At 37.4% G+C, this 20938-nt stretch overlaps 1 protein-coding gene and 1 pseudogene across 1 annotated transcript; both read left to right on the forward strand.

Moving 5' to 3' along the window:
* Window positions 1–453: 453 nt before the first annotated feature.
* LOC105465909 (taste receptor type 2 member 45) lies at window positions 454–1465 on the forward strand. The gene has a single exon (XM_011714558.2). It carries the CDS (start codon window positions 536–538, stop codon window positions 1463–1465), a length of 930 nt encoding a protein of 309 aa, XP_011712860.2. The 5' UTR covers window positions 454–535.
* Window positions 1466–3365: 1900 nt separating this feature from the next.
* Window positions 3366–20673, forward strand: LOC105465919 (taste receptor type 2 member 19-like; annotated as a pseudogene).
* The last annotated feature ends 265 nt before the right edge of the window (window positions 20674–20938 follow it).

Here is a 20938-nt window from a genome sequence, read left to right on the forward strand (position 1 = left end):
TGAAGAATTGGAGAACTTCTCCACAGTTAGCAAGGGGATTGTAAAATGCACCAATCAGCACTCTGTAAAAACGCACCAATCAGCACTCTGTAGCTGGCCAGAGGATTGTAATGCACCAATCAGTGCTCTGTAAAACTCACCAATCACTGCTCTGTAAAATGCACCAATCAGCACTCTGCAAAATGCACCAATCAGTGGGATCCTAAAAGTAGCCAATTGCTGGGAGAATTGAAAAAAAGGCACTCTGATAGGACAGAAATGGAACATGGGTGGGGACAAATAAGGGAATAAACCGGGCCTCCCCAGTCGGCAGCAACAGCTCCCTCAGGTCCCCTCCCGTGCTGTGGAAGATTTGTCTTTTTGCTCTTCATGATAAACCTTGCTACTGCTCACTCTTTGGGTCTCTGCCGTCTTTAAGAGCTGTAACACTCTCTGCGAAGGTCCGCAGCTCTCAGCGAGATCACGAACCCACCTGCAGGAACCAACTCTGGACACAACACCAGCATTTTTAAAATTTCTTTTTGTCTGTTGGGACATGATAACTTTTCTACCCATCATTTGTTCCATTCTAGTAGTGGTTACATTTATTATTGGAAATTTTGCTAATGGCTTCATAGCATTGGTAAATTCCACTGAGTGGGTCAAGAGACAAAAGATCTCCTTTGCTGACCAAATTCTCACTGCTCTGGCAGTCTCCAGAATTGGTTTGCTCTGGGTGTTATTATTACATTGGTATTCAATTGTGTTGAATCCAGCTTTTTATCGTGTAGAGGTAAGAATTACCACTTATATTGTCTGGGCAGTAACCAGCCATTTGAGCAACTGGCTTGCTACTAGCCTCGGCATATTTTATTTGCTTAAGATTGCCAATTTCTCCAGCCTTATATTTCTTCACTTAAAGAGGAGAGTTAAGAGTGTCATTCTGGTGATGCTGTTGGGGCCTTTGCTATTTTTGCCTTGTCATCTTTTTGTGATAAATGTGAATGAGATTGTACGGACAAAAGAATATGAACGAAACATGACTTGGAAGATCAAATTGAGGAGGACAATGTTCCTTTCAGATACGGCTATAACCATGGTAGCAAACTTAGTACCCTTTACTCTGACTCTGATATCTTTTCTGCTGTTAATCTGTTCTCTGTGTAAACATCTCAAGAAGATGCAGCTTCATGGTAGAGGATCTCAAGATCCCAATGCCAAGGTCCACATAAAAGCTTTGCAAACTGTGATTTCCTTCCTCTTGCTATGTGCCATTTACTTTGTGTTCGTAACCATATCAGTTTGGAGTTTTCAGACTCTGGATAATAACCCTGTCTTCATGTTCTGCCAAGCTATTACATTCAGCTATCCTTCAGCCCACCCATTCATCCTGATTTGGGGAAACAAGAAGCTAAAGCAGACTTTTCTTTCAGTTTTGTGGAATGTGAGGTACTGGGTGAAAGGACAGAAGCCTTCATCTCCATAGATTCAGGAGAGGGGCATTGTGTGTCTTCTAGCAGAAAACAAACTGGTGGTGTATGGAACATTTTTATATTTCTTACTGTGTTTTCTGTAATGTATGTGTATGAGTAATTTCCAAACCTATACCTAGAAAAGTCTTTTACCTAAAGTTAGTCTAAAAAAGTGTATATATATGTGTGACTGTGTTTATGCATGTGTGAAAAACTTAAGAACATTGACAATAACATACTCTTTTTTGTTTTTTTCACACAAACTGCCAAAGTATACAAAATATGATAAAAAAATCTTTAGAATTATGAAGTCATGTTTATTTCATGCATGTATTTTATGTTTCATTTGTAGAATTTATGTCTGATTTTAATTGTTAAGAACTAACAGCTTATCTCGGGAAAAATGTTGCTGTTTTCTATTGTTATTTGAGCCACAAAAATATACCACAGTGTGCTTAGAATTCATTTTTTGAACCTCTAACTTATTGAATGGTAATGCCATTCAATTCTAAATCAATAATGAGGATGTCTCCTCGGGGTTTTAGTCCATTATGAATTCCTATTTTATGTTTAGTAAAAAGCAAACAGAATTATTATAAGAAAACAACGCACCCAATAAAATTCGAGTACAAGCATATGTAGAGTAAATTTCGTCTATATCTACCATAAGCTGTACTGAGGAATATTAGATGTCATACAAGTATGCGAACAGCTTAGATAAAAATCTCTTTGATAATAAAGGGATTAAAAATCATGGTCATTATCTTGATTGCTATTATAGGTTTCCATATGCAGTTAGAAACCTCATTTCGTTCAGCTTTTGAATTGAAGAAAAGATGTTTTTGAAGTCGAGATGTGATGTAAACTATTTTACTATTTTTTCTAAAGCACTTCTAAGCCCCTGAATTGCTAATTATATCCTTATCTTCCATTTATAAAATTCCTTCTAAACTTCACATAAGAGAACTCAAATTTTCTCTTTTCTATAAAAAAAAAAAAAAATCCATGAAAAAACTATAGAAATTACGGAAAATAATTCAGTGAAACTTTTTGTAAATGTTAAAATAGTATCTATGAAATCTATGTATTAATTATGGGATGTGCCTTTAAGTTGTACTTTTGTTGTCAATGATGAAAGTGTTTTGACATATTCATTAATAGAAAGTACTATTATAAGAAAGAAATGCAGAGTCTTGTTCACAGCTAAATTCTACCTGACTGTATTAATTCTTGGTGTTATGAAATTTTAACAATGTTATTTAAACCTTAAGAAATCATCCCAACACCTGATTTATGTATTTTTTAATCACATATCTTCCTCAGTTCCCTGTATGAACCGTAAAATGAGAGATCATGTCTGTCTTGCTTTCTGTTGACTCCCAGGAACTAGAACCCAGCACCAAGAATAGATGGTCAAAAATGATATTTTCATGAACAAATAAATGGGAGGATAAAGTGGATAAGTTAATGTGGTAAACCAATGAAAAGAAAACTCATCACAAAATCTGCAGTTGTGTGAATTCCGCTGTTCTGGTCTTAGGTTGAGGTTACAGGCTTATCCAATTAGAATCTTTCCTCAAAGTAAAGTTTGGCTATTCCAGAATTTTAGGGGAAATATCACAATAATATAATCTTGATGCAGCTGTATCAGGTGTCTGAATTGGAGGCAAGGTAGAACATGAAAATTAGATGGCACCTATTACAATATTATTAAAAAAGCATATACAAGGCTTCGGTCTATTCACATATGTATTTTTTATTGCCAATTATATATTTGTATTATGATATTTTCTAGTTGATTATTATATAAACAAAAATGGCATTTCATTTCAAAAAATTGGGTTAGTAACCAGCTACTTCACAGGGAGGTGCTCTGCTGTTCTGCCTTACATCAATTGTTTCTTGGTGGAGGTTATGAAAATCACACCTCATGCCCACAGTGTGGTGATACATTCAAGTCCCAAATGGAAAGATGATCTGGATCAGGCAAGGTGCTGGCCAGGGGAGTAGGACATACTGAAGGAAATCTGAGACATCACATGTTTGTACGCAATACCGCCCCTCCTTGCGCCACTCAGACGTGCTCATGCTCTCCAATCATGGCTGCTTTATGAGCATATGACTTGTACAGAGTTGTACGGGTTTTGTGCTTATAGGGGCTTGTGCTTACAGGGACTCTATGCTTTAATTAATGTTCTGCACTTGCTGTTTTGTTTTTCAGAGGATACTCCTCTGCTGAAGATGGAATGGTCTTGCACTAATTCCATAGGGATTTGCTCTCCCCTATCCTACAGGCTTCTCAGTGACATGCATAGAGTCCTATAATGCCAACTGTGTATGCCTCTAGCAGCTTTGAATTCTGCTGGATCATCTAGCACAGTAGCCAGAGCAGCTTGGACCAGAGCCTATTAACTTCTGTAGAGCCCTCTTTTGTTCTGCGTTCCACTTGAGACCAGTAGCCTTTGGAAACTTCATTAATGAGTCAGAGCAATATTTTCAAATGTGGAATATGTTGGCTCCAAAATCCCAGTAGACCCCCAAAACATTGTGTCTCTTTTGTAGTGATAGGAAATATATGAAGACGGCAACATGCCATTTACTTTAAAAAAAAGATTGCTTTGACATGTGGTCTAGGGACACTGACTGCTTTAAAACATCACCTATGTTGTAGGTCCCTGAATCTTCTCAGGTTTATTTATTTTCTTTTGGTATTTTCCTTCCATTCAACATTAGGGTACTTTATTGTATTTAAGAAACTTGTCATTTCCTCATTATTGTACCAACTAATATACTATTATTATTGTCATTAATTTGAACAGGGTATCATTCTGTCCTTGAGGCTGGAGTGCAGTGGAAAGATCAAAGCTCATTACAGCTTCAACCTTCTGGCTCCGGTGATTCTCCCACCTTTACATTGCTAGCAGCTGGGACTGCAGGGGAACACCACCACACCTGGCTAATTTTTGTATTTTCTGGAGGGTTAGGATTTCACCATGTTTCCCATGCTGGTCTCAAACTCCTGGCCTCAAGTGATCCGCCCATGTCGGACTCCAGAAGTGCTTGGATTACAATCATGTGCCGCAGGGCCCAGTCTTAATATTATTAATATATTAAATTAGGTCGATGTTTTAAAAATTGTAAATTAAACTGAGAACAGAAGGACAGAACTCTGACATAAAACAGTGAAGCAGTGCTATTATTCTTAATACAAGGCAAATTGTTTTGATTTTCCATCTCACTAGGTATAGATTAAGAAACTTTCACCACATCACGAGCCCCGTAAAAAGTACCAAAAGCTAAGCTCTGCTCAGTGAAGATAGCATATCCTGGAAAGCATTTGTGAGTGTTGTTTTAAGTTTATGGTAATCTGCATGTATTTTATAATCCATCTAGTTTTGGTAGAGGCCAGATAGGTTAAGTGAATAGTGATATAAAGAGACTACTCCCCTGTAACTTGCAAGTGTTTTGTCATGGCAGTGACCAATTCCATTCCTTAGGGAATGTAGTTATTATATTCTATATATTGTGTTGCCAGTAGTGGAGAATTTCAGAGGCTTCCTGTTGGTCCCGCTATAATAACGTCCCTTACTCTATAGTTCAGGAAGAATGTGACAGCTCTGCTAGCTGCCTTAGATATCCACTTCAATTACACATTCAGGAAGAGGTAATAACTACAAACTGATTACATCCACCTTGGGATGGACATGAGCCGAAGCTCTAGGTAGCATCTGACCTTCAAGCACTCCCACTGCAAGCTGGATGTGATGGCTCCTGCCTGTAGTACTAGTTCTTTGGGAGGCCAAGGTGGGAGGATCATTTGAGAGCAGGAGTTCCCTGTGCTGCATATGGAAACTACATCTCCACAAAAATTTTTTTTAAAAAATTAGCTGGCATGGTGGTGCATGCCTACAGTTCCAAATACTTGGGAAGCTGAGGCAGGAGGATTGCTTCCGCCCAGGCACTCAAGGCTGCAGTGGACTATGATCCTGCCACTGTACTCCAGCTTGGGTAACAGAGGGAGATTCTGACTCAGAAGAAGAAGAAAAAAGAAGTGTAAGTTCTCACTGGTGTCTTAAATATCAAGTAAAACAGGATGAAATCAATAATTAACAATCTTTGGTTCCTGCCTAGAGCAAACAGGTAAAATGGAAAGTAGTTATACGAATAGTATATTAACTCCTAAGAAAACTAACCAAAGACGGTTTTATTATCATCTTTTTTTGTTGTTGTTTGTTTTTTGAGATGGAGTCTTGCTCTGTCTCCCAGGCTGGAGAGCAGTGATGTGATTTCGACTACCTACAACCTTCACCTCCTGGGTTCCAGTGATTCTCCTGGTACAGCCACCTGAGTAGCTGGGATTATAGGTGTGCACCACCACACCTGGCTAATTTTTGCATTTCTAGTGCATACAGGGTTTCATTGTTTTGGCCATGCTGGTTTCAAACTCCTGACCTCATGTGATCCACCTGCCTCGACCTTCCAAAGTGCTGGGGTCACAGGCCTGAGCCACTCCACCCGCCTATCATCTGCTTTTCATAGGTGAGTGTACTGAGGCAGGGAGTAGTTGTAAAATGGAGTCTCAGATCATAGGTTTACCAAGCCAGGAATCTGGTTTCCTGTCCTGGCAGTGTGACTCCAAGATCCCCTCTTAGAAACCATTATACTATAAAAACTGAAAAGAAAGAAAATCCAAGATGGGAGACTGATTTTAACATTTATTCATCTTAAACCATTAAGTAATCAAAAATAAATTATATGGAGGAAAATAAAACTGAATATTTATACACAGAGAAGTGTGGACTCTTCAGTGGAAAACATTTTTAAGTGCCCAAGGAATAGTTATAAAATTGCTGAGTATTGTAATTAAATAACTAATATTGAAGTATTAGGCTCAAGAGAATAACTTAGTCAAAGGCGTAAGTATGAGAGATTAAGTTTGATAAACATTGAAAATGCACTGAAAAGCCCGAGTAAGAAAATTATTTTTTCATTTTAGTAATTATAGGACAGTAATTTTTCCCAACCATGAGTGGTATGTACGTGTGTGTGTGTGTGTACGTGTTTGTGTTAATGAGCATGTTAACAATAAGTTATACAACATTATTAGTTAACAACAACCAGATTTTAAGGAATATTGGCCTTTCTGGGCTTCCCAAGAAAACTTTGTATGCTTTTGGTAGGAAAAGTTGGGATTCACTAAATCTGGCATTGAAAAAATGAATCAACAGTGGTCATGATTCTAGTTTTGACCAAGCTACATATAACAGTGTAGGCATCTGATGTACGATTTATGTATTAGAATAGAAAATTTCCTTAACAACTGCTGTTGTGAATACAAATTGTGGAGAGTTTAAACAAGGAAAAAATTACAAAATGATGAATAAGAATACGATCTGATTTACATGCTAGCAAATGAGAATTCAGCTTTCATTTCAGCATCAGTATGAAACATTTTATCTTATAACAAGGGCATATTATTTGAATAGGAGTTAATTTGAACTGTGTTGGAAATTATCATGTTTTCCATTAAGACAGCCTGGAACTCATTCAATAGCATGCCCCAGTGCTTTCCATTTTGACATTAGTCAGAAAATTTTTTTTCTTTCTTCTCAGCTCACTGCAAGCTCCGCCTCCTGGGTTCACACCATTCTCCTGCCTCAGTCTCCAGTAGCTGGGACTACAGGGGCCTGCCACCATGCCTGGCTAATTTATTTGTATTTTTGGTAGAGAGGGTTTCATCGCGTTAACCAAGATGGTCTGGATCTCCTGACCTCGTGATCCACCCGCCTCAGTCTCCCAAACTGCTGGGATGACAGGCATGAGCCACTGTGCCCAGCCAGTCAGAGAACATAAAAGGAACAAGAACATTACTGCACAACCAGAAATCAGGTGCACATAAAAATTAAGGTCAGGACCTTAAACGGAATCTTGTCCATTGATATTAGGCCTGCCTTAAAAAAATTTGGACATGGTATCTTTATTAGTACTTTTTTTTTTTTTTTTTTCCTATAGCAGCAATGGTAGAATTTGTATTTTCCCGTGGGCAACTTCATTACACTTATAGACTATTTTTATATTTCAACATTTCTTTTTCTTTGAGTCCTTTTAAGGAGTTGTTAATGCTGAAATTTGCCTTTCAAGATGCTGCTAATGAATCATATTTTCTCAAAGTACTTTGACACAATGTTTGGTTAAAAGAAATATGTCTAGTATAATTACATTTGTTCATAACAAAAGAGTATTTAAAACTTTAAGAAAAAATATTAGAAAAACTAATAAAGGAATATGAACAAATATATAATTCATTATTAATAAATGTGCATGAAATAGTCATAGAATTTAAAAAGAGTTACAATTTTTAAATAAATGATACGTTTTAAATTATAATAGAAAAAGGCTGATAAAATGTTAGGTTTAATATTTTCTATAAATATAAAGGTGTAAAAACGAGTCTGATGTTACTTATTTTGGAAAGCATATGAAGTAATGGGAATTTTCATACACTGCTCCCAGGATTGTAAGTCAGTGCAATTACTTTGAGTATGGCAATATCTGATTAAGATGATGGATCACATTCGAAGACCCAGTATTTGCGCTCTTACCAGAATACACACGAACACGCATGCATATCACTGAGTTTTAGTAGCTAAAGTTGAGAAGTCTCTTACATTTCCATCAGTGATAAAATGTATGAATAAATTAGCACACTTATACAATAGAATACTATAAAACAATCAAAATGAACCAATTAGAGAGACATGTTTACAAAGAAGATAAATAACAAGGAAATTGAACAAAGTTGAACTACATAGATATGAGAGATACTAAGATGGAAAAAAGATTCAGTATAATTCCATTTATATAAAGTATACAAAAATATATTTTTAATGAATTGCAATTTATTACCTTGTTGTCAAAATTCTAAAGTGAGACATTTGAGTGACTATCATAACAATTGGGATAGTAGGGATGGAGGAAATAAAAGGGAAATGATATCAACAGGCAGGCCCATATGGGGAGTGTCTGGATCGCTGGCAAATTATACTTTATGACAAAGATGTGGTAACATGACTCTTAATGCTATATTTTTTTCTTTACTGTACATTTAGGTTTTATTACTTTATATATATGTTACACATTAATGAAAATACTTAAAAAGTAGAAACATATAATAAGTGACTGCATACAAAATAGGCTGAAAAAACATATTCTTATAGACATTGCAATTAGAGTTTTTGCTGAATAAAGAAGAATAGAGCATTATGATAGTAAGAAATCCAAGATAGAATTTTAAACTTTACTTTAAATTAATTTAAGGAGCAAGATGGCCGAATAGGAACAGCTCCAGTCTCCAACTCCCAGCGCGAGCGACACAGAAGACCGGTGATTTCTGCATTTTCAACTGAGGTACTGGGTTCATCTCACTGGGGAGTGCCGGACGATCGGTGCTGGTCAGCTGCTGCAGCCCGACCAGCGAGAGCTGAAGCAGGGCGAGGCATTGCCTCACCTGGGAAGCGCAAGGGGGAAGGGAATCCCTTTTCCTAGCCAGGGGAACTGAGACACACAACACCTGGAAAATCGGGTAACTCCCACCCCAATACTGCGCTTTAAGCAAACAGGCACACCAGGAGATCATATCCCACACCTGGCCGGGAGGGTCCCACACCCACGGAGCCTCCCTCATTGCTAGCACAGCAGTCTGTGATCTACCGGCAAGGCAGCAGCGAGGCTGGGGGAGGGGCGCCCGCCATTGCTGAGGCTTAAGTAGGTAAACAAAGCTGCTGGGAAGCTCGAACTGGGTGGAGCTCACAGCAGCTCAAGGAAACCTGCCTGTCTCTGTAGACTCCACCTCTGGGGACAGTGCAATAACAAACACAGCTGAAACCTCTGCAGACGCAAAGGACTCTGTCTGACAGCTTTGAAGAGAGCAGTGGATCTCCCAACACGGAGGTTGAGATCTGAGAAGGGACAGACTCCCTGCTCAAGTGGGTCCCTGACCCCTGAGTAGCCTAACTGGGAGACATCCCCCACTAGGGGCAGTCTGACACCCCACACCTCACAGGGTGGAGTACACCCCTGAGAGGAAGCTTCCAAAGCAAGAATCAGACAGGTACACTCGCTGTTCAGAAATATTCTATCTTCTGCAGCCTCTGCTGCTGATACCCAGGCAAACAGGGTCTGGAGTGGACCTCAAGCAATCTCCAACAGACCTACAGCTGAGGGTCCTGACCGTTAGAAGGAAAACTATCAAACAGGAAGGACACCTACACCAAAACCCCATCAGTACATCACCATCATCAAGACCAGAGGCAGATAAAACCACAAAGATGGGGAAAAAGCAGGGCAGAAAAGCTGGAAATTCAAAAAATAAGAGCGCATCTCCCCCGGCAAAGGAGCGCAGCTCATCGCCAGCAACGGATCAAAGCTGGACAGAGAATGACTTTGACGAGATGAGAGAAGAAGGCTTCAGTCCATCAAATTTCTCAGAGCTAAAGGAGGAATTACGTACCCAGCGCAAAGAAACTAAAAATCTTGAAAAAAAAGTGGAAGAATTGATGGCTAGAGTAATTAATGCAGAGAAGGTCATAAACGAAATGAAAGAGATGAAAACCATGACACGAGAAATACGTGACAAATGCACAAGCTTCAGTAACCGACTCGATCAACTGGAAGAAAGACTATCTGCGATTGAGGATCAAATGAATGAAATGAAGTGAGAAGAGAAACCAAAAGAAAAAAGAAGAAAAAGAAATGAACAAAGCCTGCAAGAAGTATGGGATTATGTAAAAAGACCAAATCTACGTCTGATTGGGGTGCCTGAAAGTGAGGGGGAAAATGGAACCAACTTGGAAAACACTCTTCAGGATATCATCCAGGAGAACTTCCCCAACCTAGTAGGGCAGGCCAACATTCAAATCCAGGAAATACAGAGAACGCCACAAAGATACTCCTCGAGAAGAGCAACTCCAAGACACATAATTGCCAGATTCAAAGTTGAAATGAAGGAAAAAATCTTAAGGGCAGCCAGAGAGAAAGGTCGGGTTACCCACAAAGGGAAGCCCATCAGACTAACAGCAGATCTCTCGGCAGAAACTCTACAAGCCAGAAGAGAGTGGGGGCCAATATTCAACATTCTTAAAGAAAAGAATTTTAAACCCAGAATTTCATATCCAGCCAAACTAAGTTTCATAAGTGAAGGAGAAATAAAATCCTTTACAGATAAGCAAATACTTAGAGATTTTGTCACCACTAGGCCTGCCTTACAAGAGACCCTGAAGGAAGCACTAAACATGGAAAGGAACAACCGGTACCAGCCATTGCAAAAACATGCCAAAATGTAAAGACCATCGAGGCTAGGAAGAAACTGCATCAACTAACGAGCAAAATAACCAGTTAATATCATAATGGCAGGATCAAGTTCACACATAACAATCTTAACCTTAAATGTAAATGGACTAAATGCTCCAATTAAAAGACACAGACTGGCAAACTGGATAAAGAGTCAAGACCCATCAGTCTGCTGTATTCAGGAGACCCATCTCACACGCAGAGACATACATAGGCTCAAAATAAAGGGATGGAGGAAGATTTACCAAGCAAATGGAGAACAAAAAAAAGCGGGGGTTGCAATACTAGTCTCTGATAAAACAGACTTTAAACCATCAAAGATCAAAAGAGACAAAGAAGGCCATTACATAATGGTAAAGGGATCAATTCAACAGGAAGAGCTAACTATCCTAAATATATATGCACCCAATACAGGAGCACCCAGATTCATAAAGCAAGTCCTTAGAGACTTACAAAGAGACTTAGACTCCCATACAATAATAATGGGAGACTTCAACACTCCACTGTCAACATTAGACAGATCAACGAGACAGAAAGTTAACAAGGATATCCAGGAATTGAACTCATCTCTGCAGCAAGCAGACCTAATAGACATCTATAGAACTCTCCACCCCAAATCAACAGAATATACATTCTTCTCAGCACCACATCGTACTTACTCCAAAATCGACCATGTAATTGGAAGTAAAGCACTCCTCAGCAAGTGTACAAGAACAGAAATTATAACAAACTGTCTCTCAGACCACAGTGCAATCAAACTAGAACTCAGGACTAAGAAACTCAATCAAAACCGCTCAACCACATGGAAACTGAACAACCTGCTCCTGAATGACTACTGGGTACATAACGAAATGAAGGCAGAAATAAAGATGTTCTTTGAAACCAATGAGAACAAAGATACAACATACCAGAATCTCTGGGACACATTTAAAGCAGTGTGTAGAGGGAAATTTATAGCACTAAATGCCCACAAGAGAAAGCAGGAAAGATCTAAAATTGACACTCTAACATTGCAATTAAAAGAACTAGAGAAGCAAGAGCAAACACATTCGAAAGCTAGCAGAAAGCAAGAAATAACTAAGATCAGAGCAGAACTGAAGGAGATAGAGACACAAAAAACCCTCCAAAAAGTCAATGAATCCAGGAGTTGGTTTTTTGAAAAGATCAACAAAATTGACAGACCACTAGCAAGACTAATAAAGAAGAAAAGAGAGAAGAATCAAATCGACGCAATTAAAAATGATAAAGGGGATATCACCACCGACCCCACAGAAATACAAACTACCAACAGAGAATACTATAAACACCTCTACGCAAATAAACTGGAAAATCTAGAAGAAATGGATAATTTCCTGGACACTTACACTCTTCCAAGACTAAACCAGGAAGAAGTTGAATCCCTGAATAGAGCAATAGTAGGCTCTGAAATTGAGGCAATAATTAATAGCCTACCAACCAAAAAAAGTCCAGGACCAGATGGATTCACAGCTGAATTCTACCAGAGGTACAAGGAGGAGTTGGTACCATTCCTTCTGAAACTATTCCAATCAATAGAAAAAGAGGGAATCCTCCCTAACTCATTTTATGAGGCCAACATCATCCTGATACCAAAGCCTGGTAGAGACACAACAAAAAAAGAGAATTTTAGACCAATATCCCTGATGAACATCGATGCAAAAATCCTCAATAAAATACTGGCAAACCGGATTCAGCAACACATCAAAAAGCTTATCCACCATGATCAAGTGGGCTTCATCCCTGGGATGCAAGGCTGGTTCAACATTCGCAAATCAATCAACATAATCCACCATATAAACAGAACCAAAGACAAGAACCACATGATTATCTCAATAGATGCAGAAAAGGCTTTTGACAAAATTCAACAGCCCTTCATGCTAAAAACGCTCAATAAATTCGGTATTGATGGAACGTACCTCAAAATAATAAGAGCTATTTATGACAAACCCACAGCCAATATCATACTGAATGGGCAAAAACTGGAAAAATTCCCTTTGAAAACTGGCACAAGACAGGGATGCCCTCTCTCATCACTCCTATTCAACATAGTGCTGGAAGTTCTGGCTAGGGCAATTAGGCAAGAGAAAGAAATCAAGGGTATTCAGTTAGGAAAAGAAGAAGTCAAACTGTCCCTGTTTGCAGATGACATGATTGTATATTTAGAAAACCCCATTGTCTCAGCCCAAAATCTCCTTAAGCTGATAAGCAACTTCAGCAAAGTCTCAGGATACAAAATTAATGTGCAAAAATCACAAGCATTCTTATACATCAGTAACAGACAAACAGAGAGCCAAATCAGGAATGAACTTCCATTCACAATTGCTTCAAAGAGAATAAAATACCTAGGAATCCAACTTACAAGGGATGTAAAGGACCTCTTCAAGGAGAACTACAAACCACTGCTCAGTGAAATCAAAGAGGACACAAACAAATGGAAGAACATACCATGCTCATGGATAGGAAGAATCAATATCGTGAAAATGGCCATACTGCCCAAGGTAATTTATAGATTCAATGCCATCCCCATCAAGCTACCAATGACTTTCTTCACAGAATTGGAAAAAACTGCTTTAAAGTTCATATGGAACCAAAAAAGAGCCCGCATCTCCAAGACAATCCTAAGTCAAAAGAACAAAGCTGGAGGCATCACGCTACCTGACTTCAAACTCTACTACAAGGCTACAGTAACCAAAACAGCATGGTACTGGTACCAAAACAGAGATATAGACCAATGGAACAGAACAGAGTCCTCAGAAATAATACCACACATCTACAGCCATCTGATCTTTGACAAACCTGAGAGAAACAAGAAATGGGGAAAGGATTCCCTATTTCATAAATGGTGCTGGGAAAATTGGCTAGCCATAAGTAGAAAGCTGAAACTGGATCCTTTCCTTACTCCTTATACAAAAATTAATTCAAGATGGATTAGAGACTTAAATGTTAGACCTAATACCATAAAAATCCTAGAGGAAAACCTAGGTAGTACCATTCAGGACATAGGCATGGGCAAAGACTTCATGTCTAAAACACCAAAAGCAACGGCAGCAAAAGCCAAAATTGACAAATGGGATCTCATTAAACTAAAGAGCTTCTGCACAGCAAAAGAAACTACCATCAGAGTGAACAGGCAACCTACAGAATGGGAGAAAATTTTTGCAATCTACTCATCTGACAAAGGGCTAATATCCAGAACCTACAAAGAACTCAAACAAATTTACAAGAAAAAAACAAACAACCCCATCAAAAAGTGGGCAAAGGATATGAACAGACATTTCTCAAAAGAAGACATTCATACAGCCAACAGACACATGAAAAAATGCTCATCATCACTGGCCATCAGAGAAATGCAAATCAAAACCACAATGAGATACCATCTCACACCAGTTAGAATGGCGATCATTAAAAAGTCAGGAAACAACAGGTGCTGGAGAGGATGTGGAGAAATAGGAACACTTTTACACTGTTGGTGGGATTGCAAACTAGTTCAACCATTATGGAAAACAGTATGGCGATTCCTCAAGGATCTAGAACTAGATGTACCATATGACCCAGCCATCCCATTACTGGGTATATACCCAAAGGATTATAAATTATGCTGCTATAAAGACACATGCACACGTATGTTTATTGCTGCACTATTCACAATAGCAAAGACTTGGAATCAACCCAAATGTCCATCAGTGACAGATTGGATTAAGAAAATGTGGCACATATACACCATGGAATACTATGCAGCCATAAAAAAGGATGAGTTTGTGTCCTTTGTAGGGGCATGGATGCAGCTGGAAACCATCATTCTTAGCAAACTATCACAAGAACAGAAAACCAAACACCGCATGTTCTCACTCATAGGTGGGAACTGAACAATGAGATCACTTGGACTCAGGAAGGGGAACATCACACACAGGGGCCTATCATGGGGAGGGGGGAGGGGGGAGGGATTGCATTGGGAGTTATACCTGATGTAAATGACGAGTTGATGGGTGCAGCACACCAACATGGCACAAGTATACATATGTAACAAACCTGCACATTATGCACATGTACCCTACAACTTAAAGTATAATAATAATAAATAAATTTTAAAAAAATTAATTTAAAAAGAAAGAGATAAGCAGGAAGTCTACGTCCACACTCTTAATGTTACTTTTAGTTGGAAACATCAGATTTTGAGCATCTGTATTTTACCAGACACCTTTTTTTCTTATTTCCTATTTAATTATTTATGATAACAACATTTCAATATGGCAGAAATTAGTGAATTTCCAATAAATTATAGTAATACAGACATTAGATATACAGGACAATTTTTCTAAATTTATCCCTAAATGAAATAATTCTACACATATTTTTACCATTCAAAGATTATAACACCATGCATATGTACACATGTGTGAGGAAAAATATTTTGATACTACAAATTTTTTGAATATTAGAGAAAAATTAGTAGAAAGATAATTTTGTTAAGGCATAAAACATATTTAGTGTAACTACTTTGACTGCTATAATAAAATCACCCAGATTTTGCGACTGTAGCTGAGAAGGTAAATAAGCAGTCAAGAGAATTTAACTTGGTAACGATGCTATTAAAAGATGAAATGCAGCTTATACACTCTATAAGTGCACAGAGTATTTGTTTAAGTTCATATGAAAGTGGAAAAAAATTAAACAGCCAAAAAGAGAGTATTCTTCGTTAGAGGTCACTTTTGCCATAATTTTTAGAATGTGAGTCTCAAGTAAATCATTAGATATATGTTGGTTTTATGTTTTTCTTGATGAAATACTATGTGAGGGTATTTTTCTAGCCCTGATTCTGAGAATAATATAAGAATCATGCCAAACACTGTGGCTCATGCCTGTAATCCAAGCGCTTTGGAAGTCGAGGCTAGTGGATCACCTGAAGTCAAGAGTTCTAGACCAGCCTGGCCAACATAGTGAAACCCACTGTCTACTAAAAATATAAAAATTAGCTGAGCGTAGTGGTGGGCACCTGTAATCCCAGCTACTTGGGAGGCTGAGGCAGGAGAATCAATTGAACCTGGGAGGAGGGGTTGCAGTTAGCTGAGATTACACCATTTCACTGCAGCCTGGGTGACAAGAGTGAAACTCCGTCTGAAAAAAAAAAAAAAAAAAAGTAAAGCCATGAGTAAGAATAATAGTGTTCCCCGACGACCCTTATCTCTAGTACTTTGAAACATTCTCCCTTTTAGCTGACATCATCATCATTATTATCATCATCTACATTGACATGTATCTTAGTAAATGATTTATTTCTGAAATATTTACATACATAATTTGGATAACATCTACATAATTTCTAAGAGATGTCATTATGGGAAAGTTATATTAGTAAACAGCAAAGTTCAAGTCAAGCTGAATACTTTAGATTTAGAAAGTTAGGTATAGTGCAGTTTAAAATACTTTGCTTAAGAAAACAATTATAGATGATATTAAACTAATCCAAGGAACACTATAAAAAGGATTTTGATTTTAGTATAAATAAAATCACTTAATAAGAAAAATAAATAAACCATTTCATGATCAAGCTCTTATTTCTAAAGAGAGGATTTTAGGCCTAAATAAATCAAACAGAAGTAAGCCCTCCCTCATATCTTCTCTGTGTCATTTGGATAATGATGGAATTCAAAGGCACAGGCAACTGTTTCTACAACATAAGCAAAGTGAAAATTAATTCATGGAATACAATGATGTAGCTGTTGTTGATGAACTATATTTTATCTATTGCAATGATATTCTAAGATTCAGTGCCGCTCATTGAGTTCCCCTGTGAGCACAGTTTATGGTGAGGACCCAGCAAAAGACAAGCTACTGTCTCCAGAAAGCTACTCACATCAACTTCATTTCCAGTTTCTTTCAAATTGAAGGTAATTTCTAACATGAAGATTTTATTCTAGTCTCTGACCAAAGTGTTGGAAAAAGAATAAAATTGTTACCATTTTTGTTTCTAACATACTGAAACAGAAAACAAAAATCCAAAAAACCAAAAGCACTTTAAAAAGAACATGGTGGTAAGAGTAGTTTTTTTCAGTTTCCCCATGGAAAATGATGTGTGGAAGGAGAATAAAAGATTATTCTGAACACAAAAGCAATAAGACTGAAAACATGAATTATGAATATTGAGAATCCAATAGACAGAGTTAACCATTTAGATGCAGTAGAAAAGAGAATTAGTGAATTGGAAGATAGCTACACAGAATGAAACATAGAGAGGAAGAGATGGAAAATACAAGGACAGAGGGTAACACATTGATGCTACCATCAGAACACCTAACGTACTGCTGGAGTTCTGTCAGATTAGAGGAGAGAAAATTTTGCAAGAGAAATGTTGCAAGGATTTTTCCAAAAGTGATAAAATGTATCCCTCCATATATTTTTTGTAATCTCCAACTTCAGGCATGATAACTAAAACCAAATTAACAAAAAATAATAAAGGGTACCAAAGATCAATAGAAAATCTGAAAAGTAGATAGAGGTAGAAGATAGAGTATGTTGAAAAGAACTGCATTCTAAATACAACCTGACCTGATTTTAACAGAAAATATGGAAGCAGGAATTCAAAGGAATCATGTCTTCTGTGCATTTCCAAAGAGTAGTAGACCTTCATAAACAGAAATTGAAAATGCTATTTTTCTGATACAACAAAAATTACTGAAAATACAAAGTTCAACATGCAATGAGCAATAAAAATTAATGACAATGAAAAATAAGTGTGTAATTCTAAATAAATCATGACTGTATAAAAGAATAGTGTCTTGTTGGATTAAATGTAAAATTGATAAGATATATGCAAATAGCAATAAACAGACTGGGGATAAAGGTGACAGGAATAAATTTAGTCAAACCATGTTTTGGGCTTTTCTATAACTGTGAGATAATCAAGGACCTGGTAGTCCTATACCCAGCTGTATATATGCGAAGGAATTGTAGCAAATGGTATGTGAAAGAATGTTCATTGTGGCATTATTCTACTAGCTCAAAAAATAAGCTGCCCATATGTACATCAAATAAGGATGGATACATAATTACAGTAAAATCATAAATTGGAAAAATATAGAGAAGTGAAAAGAAATGAATCACATGTACATGCACCTATGTGATGAAATTTTAGATACATAATGTTGAGCCCAGGAAGCCATGAATAAGAACATATAGGATCTCACCTCTACACAGTTCAAAGCAGGCCAAACCAAGCTATTGAATTTAGGGTTGCATACCTAGTTGGTAAAGTATAAAGAAAATTTTTAAAAATGATCATCATAAATTATAGATGTTGCTTATCACAGGAGGTGTGAAGAAAGTTGTAGGGGATTAGAAAGTGGCATTGAGGTAAACCTAGGTTCTTAGCAATGTCCATGTCTTGTCCTACATAATGGTTACATGAATGTTTATGACACATTGTTATGTTTTCCATTTTTGTTTTGGCCCATTTCTAAGTGCACAGTCTAGTTATAATATAAAAATTATTAATGAGGAGAAGCGTTCATGAAAATTATTATTACTCTGCTCATTATATACTGAAGGGGAAAATCCACTATTTGTATACTTTCATGTATAGCTCTAAAAGATTTTAAGTAGAAGTGTTCTGATTTTTGTTGCAACTTTTGGAAATATGACATGATGGTAACTGCCAATCCTGGATTTTTCAATAAGTTTTTCTTTTAGGTTTAATTATCCACTTCATATAACAAAACTTTGACATTATCCATCTATTTTTCCCTTGGATCCAGAATTTCTGACACAACAAGAGTGGACATATTTCCCACAGTCTTTGTTTAGCAGAATATCTATATTGCTCATGTTTTTCTAAAAGAGAAAATCCTCCCAAATTGCCTTAGATATTTGTGTCTCATATGTCTTTGGATTTCATTTTTCTAAGCTAGGTTTGGTGGATGGCTGTGGCGACTGGAGTTGGGCCACATACTGCATTTTGAAGCTAGTTAGTGTTTGGCTGATTTAGGATAGATAAGGCAGTGGCATTCTTACTCCATTAGTTTCTCATTCTTCTTCTGGGAATGGTGTACTAGCCAGATGATGTCTTCATGGAGAATGGAAAAGAGCAAGAAACTCTAATATGGAAGCCATCTTAAATCTCTGTGTAAAGTCTAGTAACTTCTTGTTGACTGAAGCAAATTACATGAGTGAATTCAGAGTCCAAGTTCCAGGTAGTCACCCTGCTTGTGATGGGAGGATACTGCAGGATTCTATGACAAAGTGTAGGGTACTTAGAAATATTTACAAAATTACTGATTATTTTAATTAAATAATTAATATTTAAACAAAAAACAGACTTGAGACTAAATTTACCAAAGGCCTAAGCATGAGAAACATGTTTGATAAATATTACTCATTGTCCGACAACCCTGAGTGGAATATGAGTAATCTACCTGGAGGACTTGTTTTCCATTTGGGGATTTATAAGAAAATAATTCCTTCCATCCCCTAAGGTTGTGAGTGTATGTGTGTCGTTTGTCCTTGGAAATGTAGCCAACAGCATCACAGTTCTAGTAAATGTCACTGAGTGGGTTAAGACAAAAAAAGATCTCCTTAGCTGACCAAATTCTCACTGCTCTGGAGGTCTCCAGAATTAGTTTATTCTGGGACATATTAGTATATCAGTATGCAACAGTGTTTAATTTGGCGTTATTTAGTTTAGAAGTAGGAATTGTTGCTTCTAATGTCTGGACAATAAGCAATCATTTCAGCATCTGGTTGCTACTAGCCTCAGCAAATTTTATTTTTCAAGATTGACAATTTCTCTAAACTTATTTTTAGAAGAAACTTATTTTTAGAATCCTAAAGAAGAGGATTAAGAAGGTTGGTTTGACATGCACACCTATGTTTATTGCAGCACTATTCACAATAGCAAAGACTTGGAATCAACCCAAATGTCCATCAGTGTCAGACTGGATTAAGAAATGTGGCACATATACACCATGGAATACTATGCAGCCATAAAAAAGGATGAGTTTGTGTCCTTTGTAGGGGCATGGATGCAGCTGGAAACCATCATTCTCAGCAAACTATCACAAGCACAGAAAACCAAACACCGCATGTTCTTACTCATAGGTGGGAATTGAACAATGAGATCACTTGGACACAGGAAGGGGAACATCACACACCGGGGCCTATTGTGGGGAGGGGAGAGGAGGGAGGGATAGTATTAGGAGATATACCTAATGTAAATGACGAGTTAATGGGTGCAGCACACAAACATAGCTCATGTATACATATGTAACAAACCTGCACGTTGTGCACATGTACCTTAGAACTTAAAGTATAATAATAATAATAATAATAATAATAATAATAATAATAATAAAATGTTGGTTTGGTGATACTTTTGTGGCCCTTGGTATTTTTGATTTGTAATCTTGCTCTGGTTACCATGGATGAGAGTGTGTGGACAAAAGAATAAGAAGGGTATTTGTCTTGGATGATCGAATTGAGGAATGCAATACACCTTTCAATCATGGCTGTACCCACGCTAGCCAACTTCACACCCTTCATTCTGACGCTAATATCTTTTCTGCTGTTAATCTGTTCTCTGTGTAAACATCTCAAAAAGATGCAGCTCCATGACAAAGGATCTCAAGATCTCAGCACCAGGGTCCACATAAAAGCTTTGTAAACTGTGATCTCCTTCCTCATGTTATTCGACATTTAATTTCTGTATCTAATCACATCAACTTGGAATCCTAGGACACAGCAGAGCAAACTTGTATTACTGCTTTGCCAAACTCTTGCAATCATGTATCCTTCATTAGTCCTGATTCTGGGTAGTAGGAATCCAAAACAGACCTTTCTTTTCATTTTGTGGCAGGTGACATGCTGAGTGAAATAACAGAAACCGTCAACTCCATAGATTCACAGGGGGAGCATCGTGTGTCTTCTAGCAGAAAACAAACTGATGGTATCTGGAATATTTTATATTTCCATTGGTTTTTCCATAGTTTATGTATTTGAGTAATTTCAAAACAGATACCTAGAAAAGTCATATATATGTGTGTGTGTGTGTGTATGTGTTTGCATGTGTATGAATAACAACATTGACCATAAACTATGAAGCTGAATATATTTCACATATATATGTATGTATA

The sequence above is a fragment of the Macaca nemestrina genome, chromosome 10 (assembly GCF_043159975.1).
Source record: "Macaca nemestrina isolate mMacNem1 chromosome 10, mMacNem.hap1, whole genome shotgun sequence".
NCBI classification, from domain to species: Eukaryota; Metazoa; Chordata; class Mammalia; order Primates; family Cercopithecidae; genus Macaca; species Macaca nemestrina.

What these genes read in the sequence shown, in the direction of transcription:
- LOC105465909 (XM_011714558.2), top strand. Translation starts at nt 536, where the DNA reads ATGATAACTTTTCTACCCATCATTTGTTCCATTCTAGTAGTGGTTACA.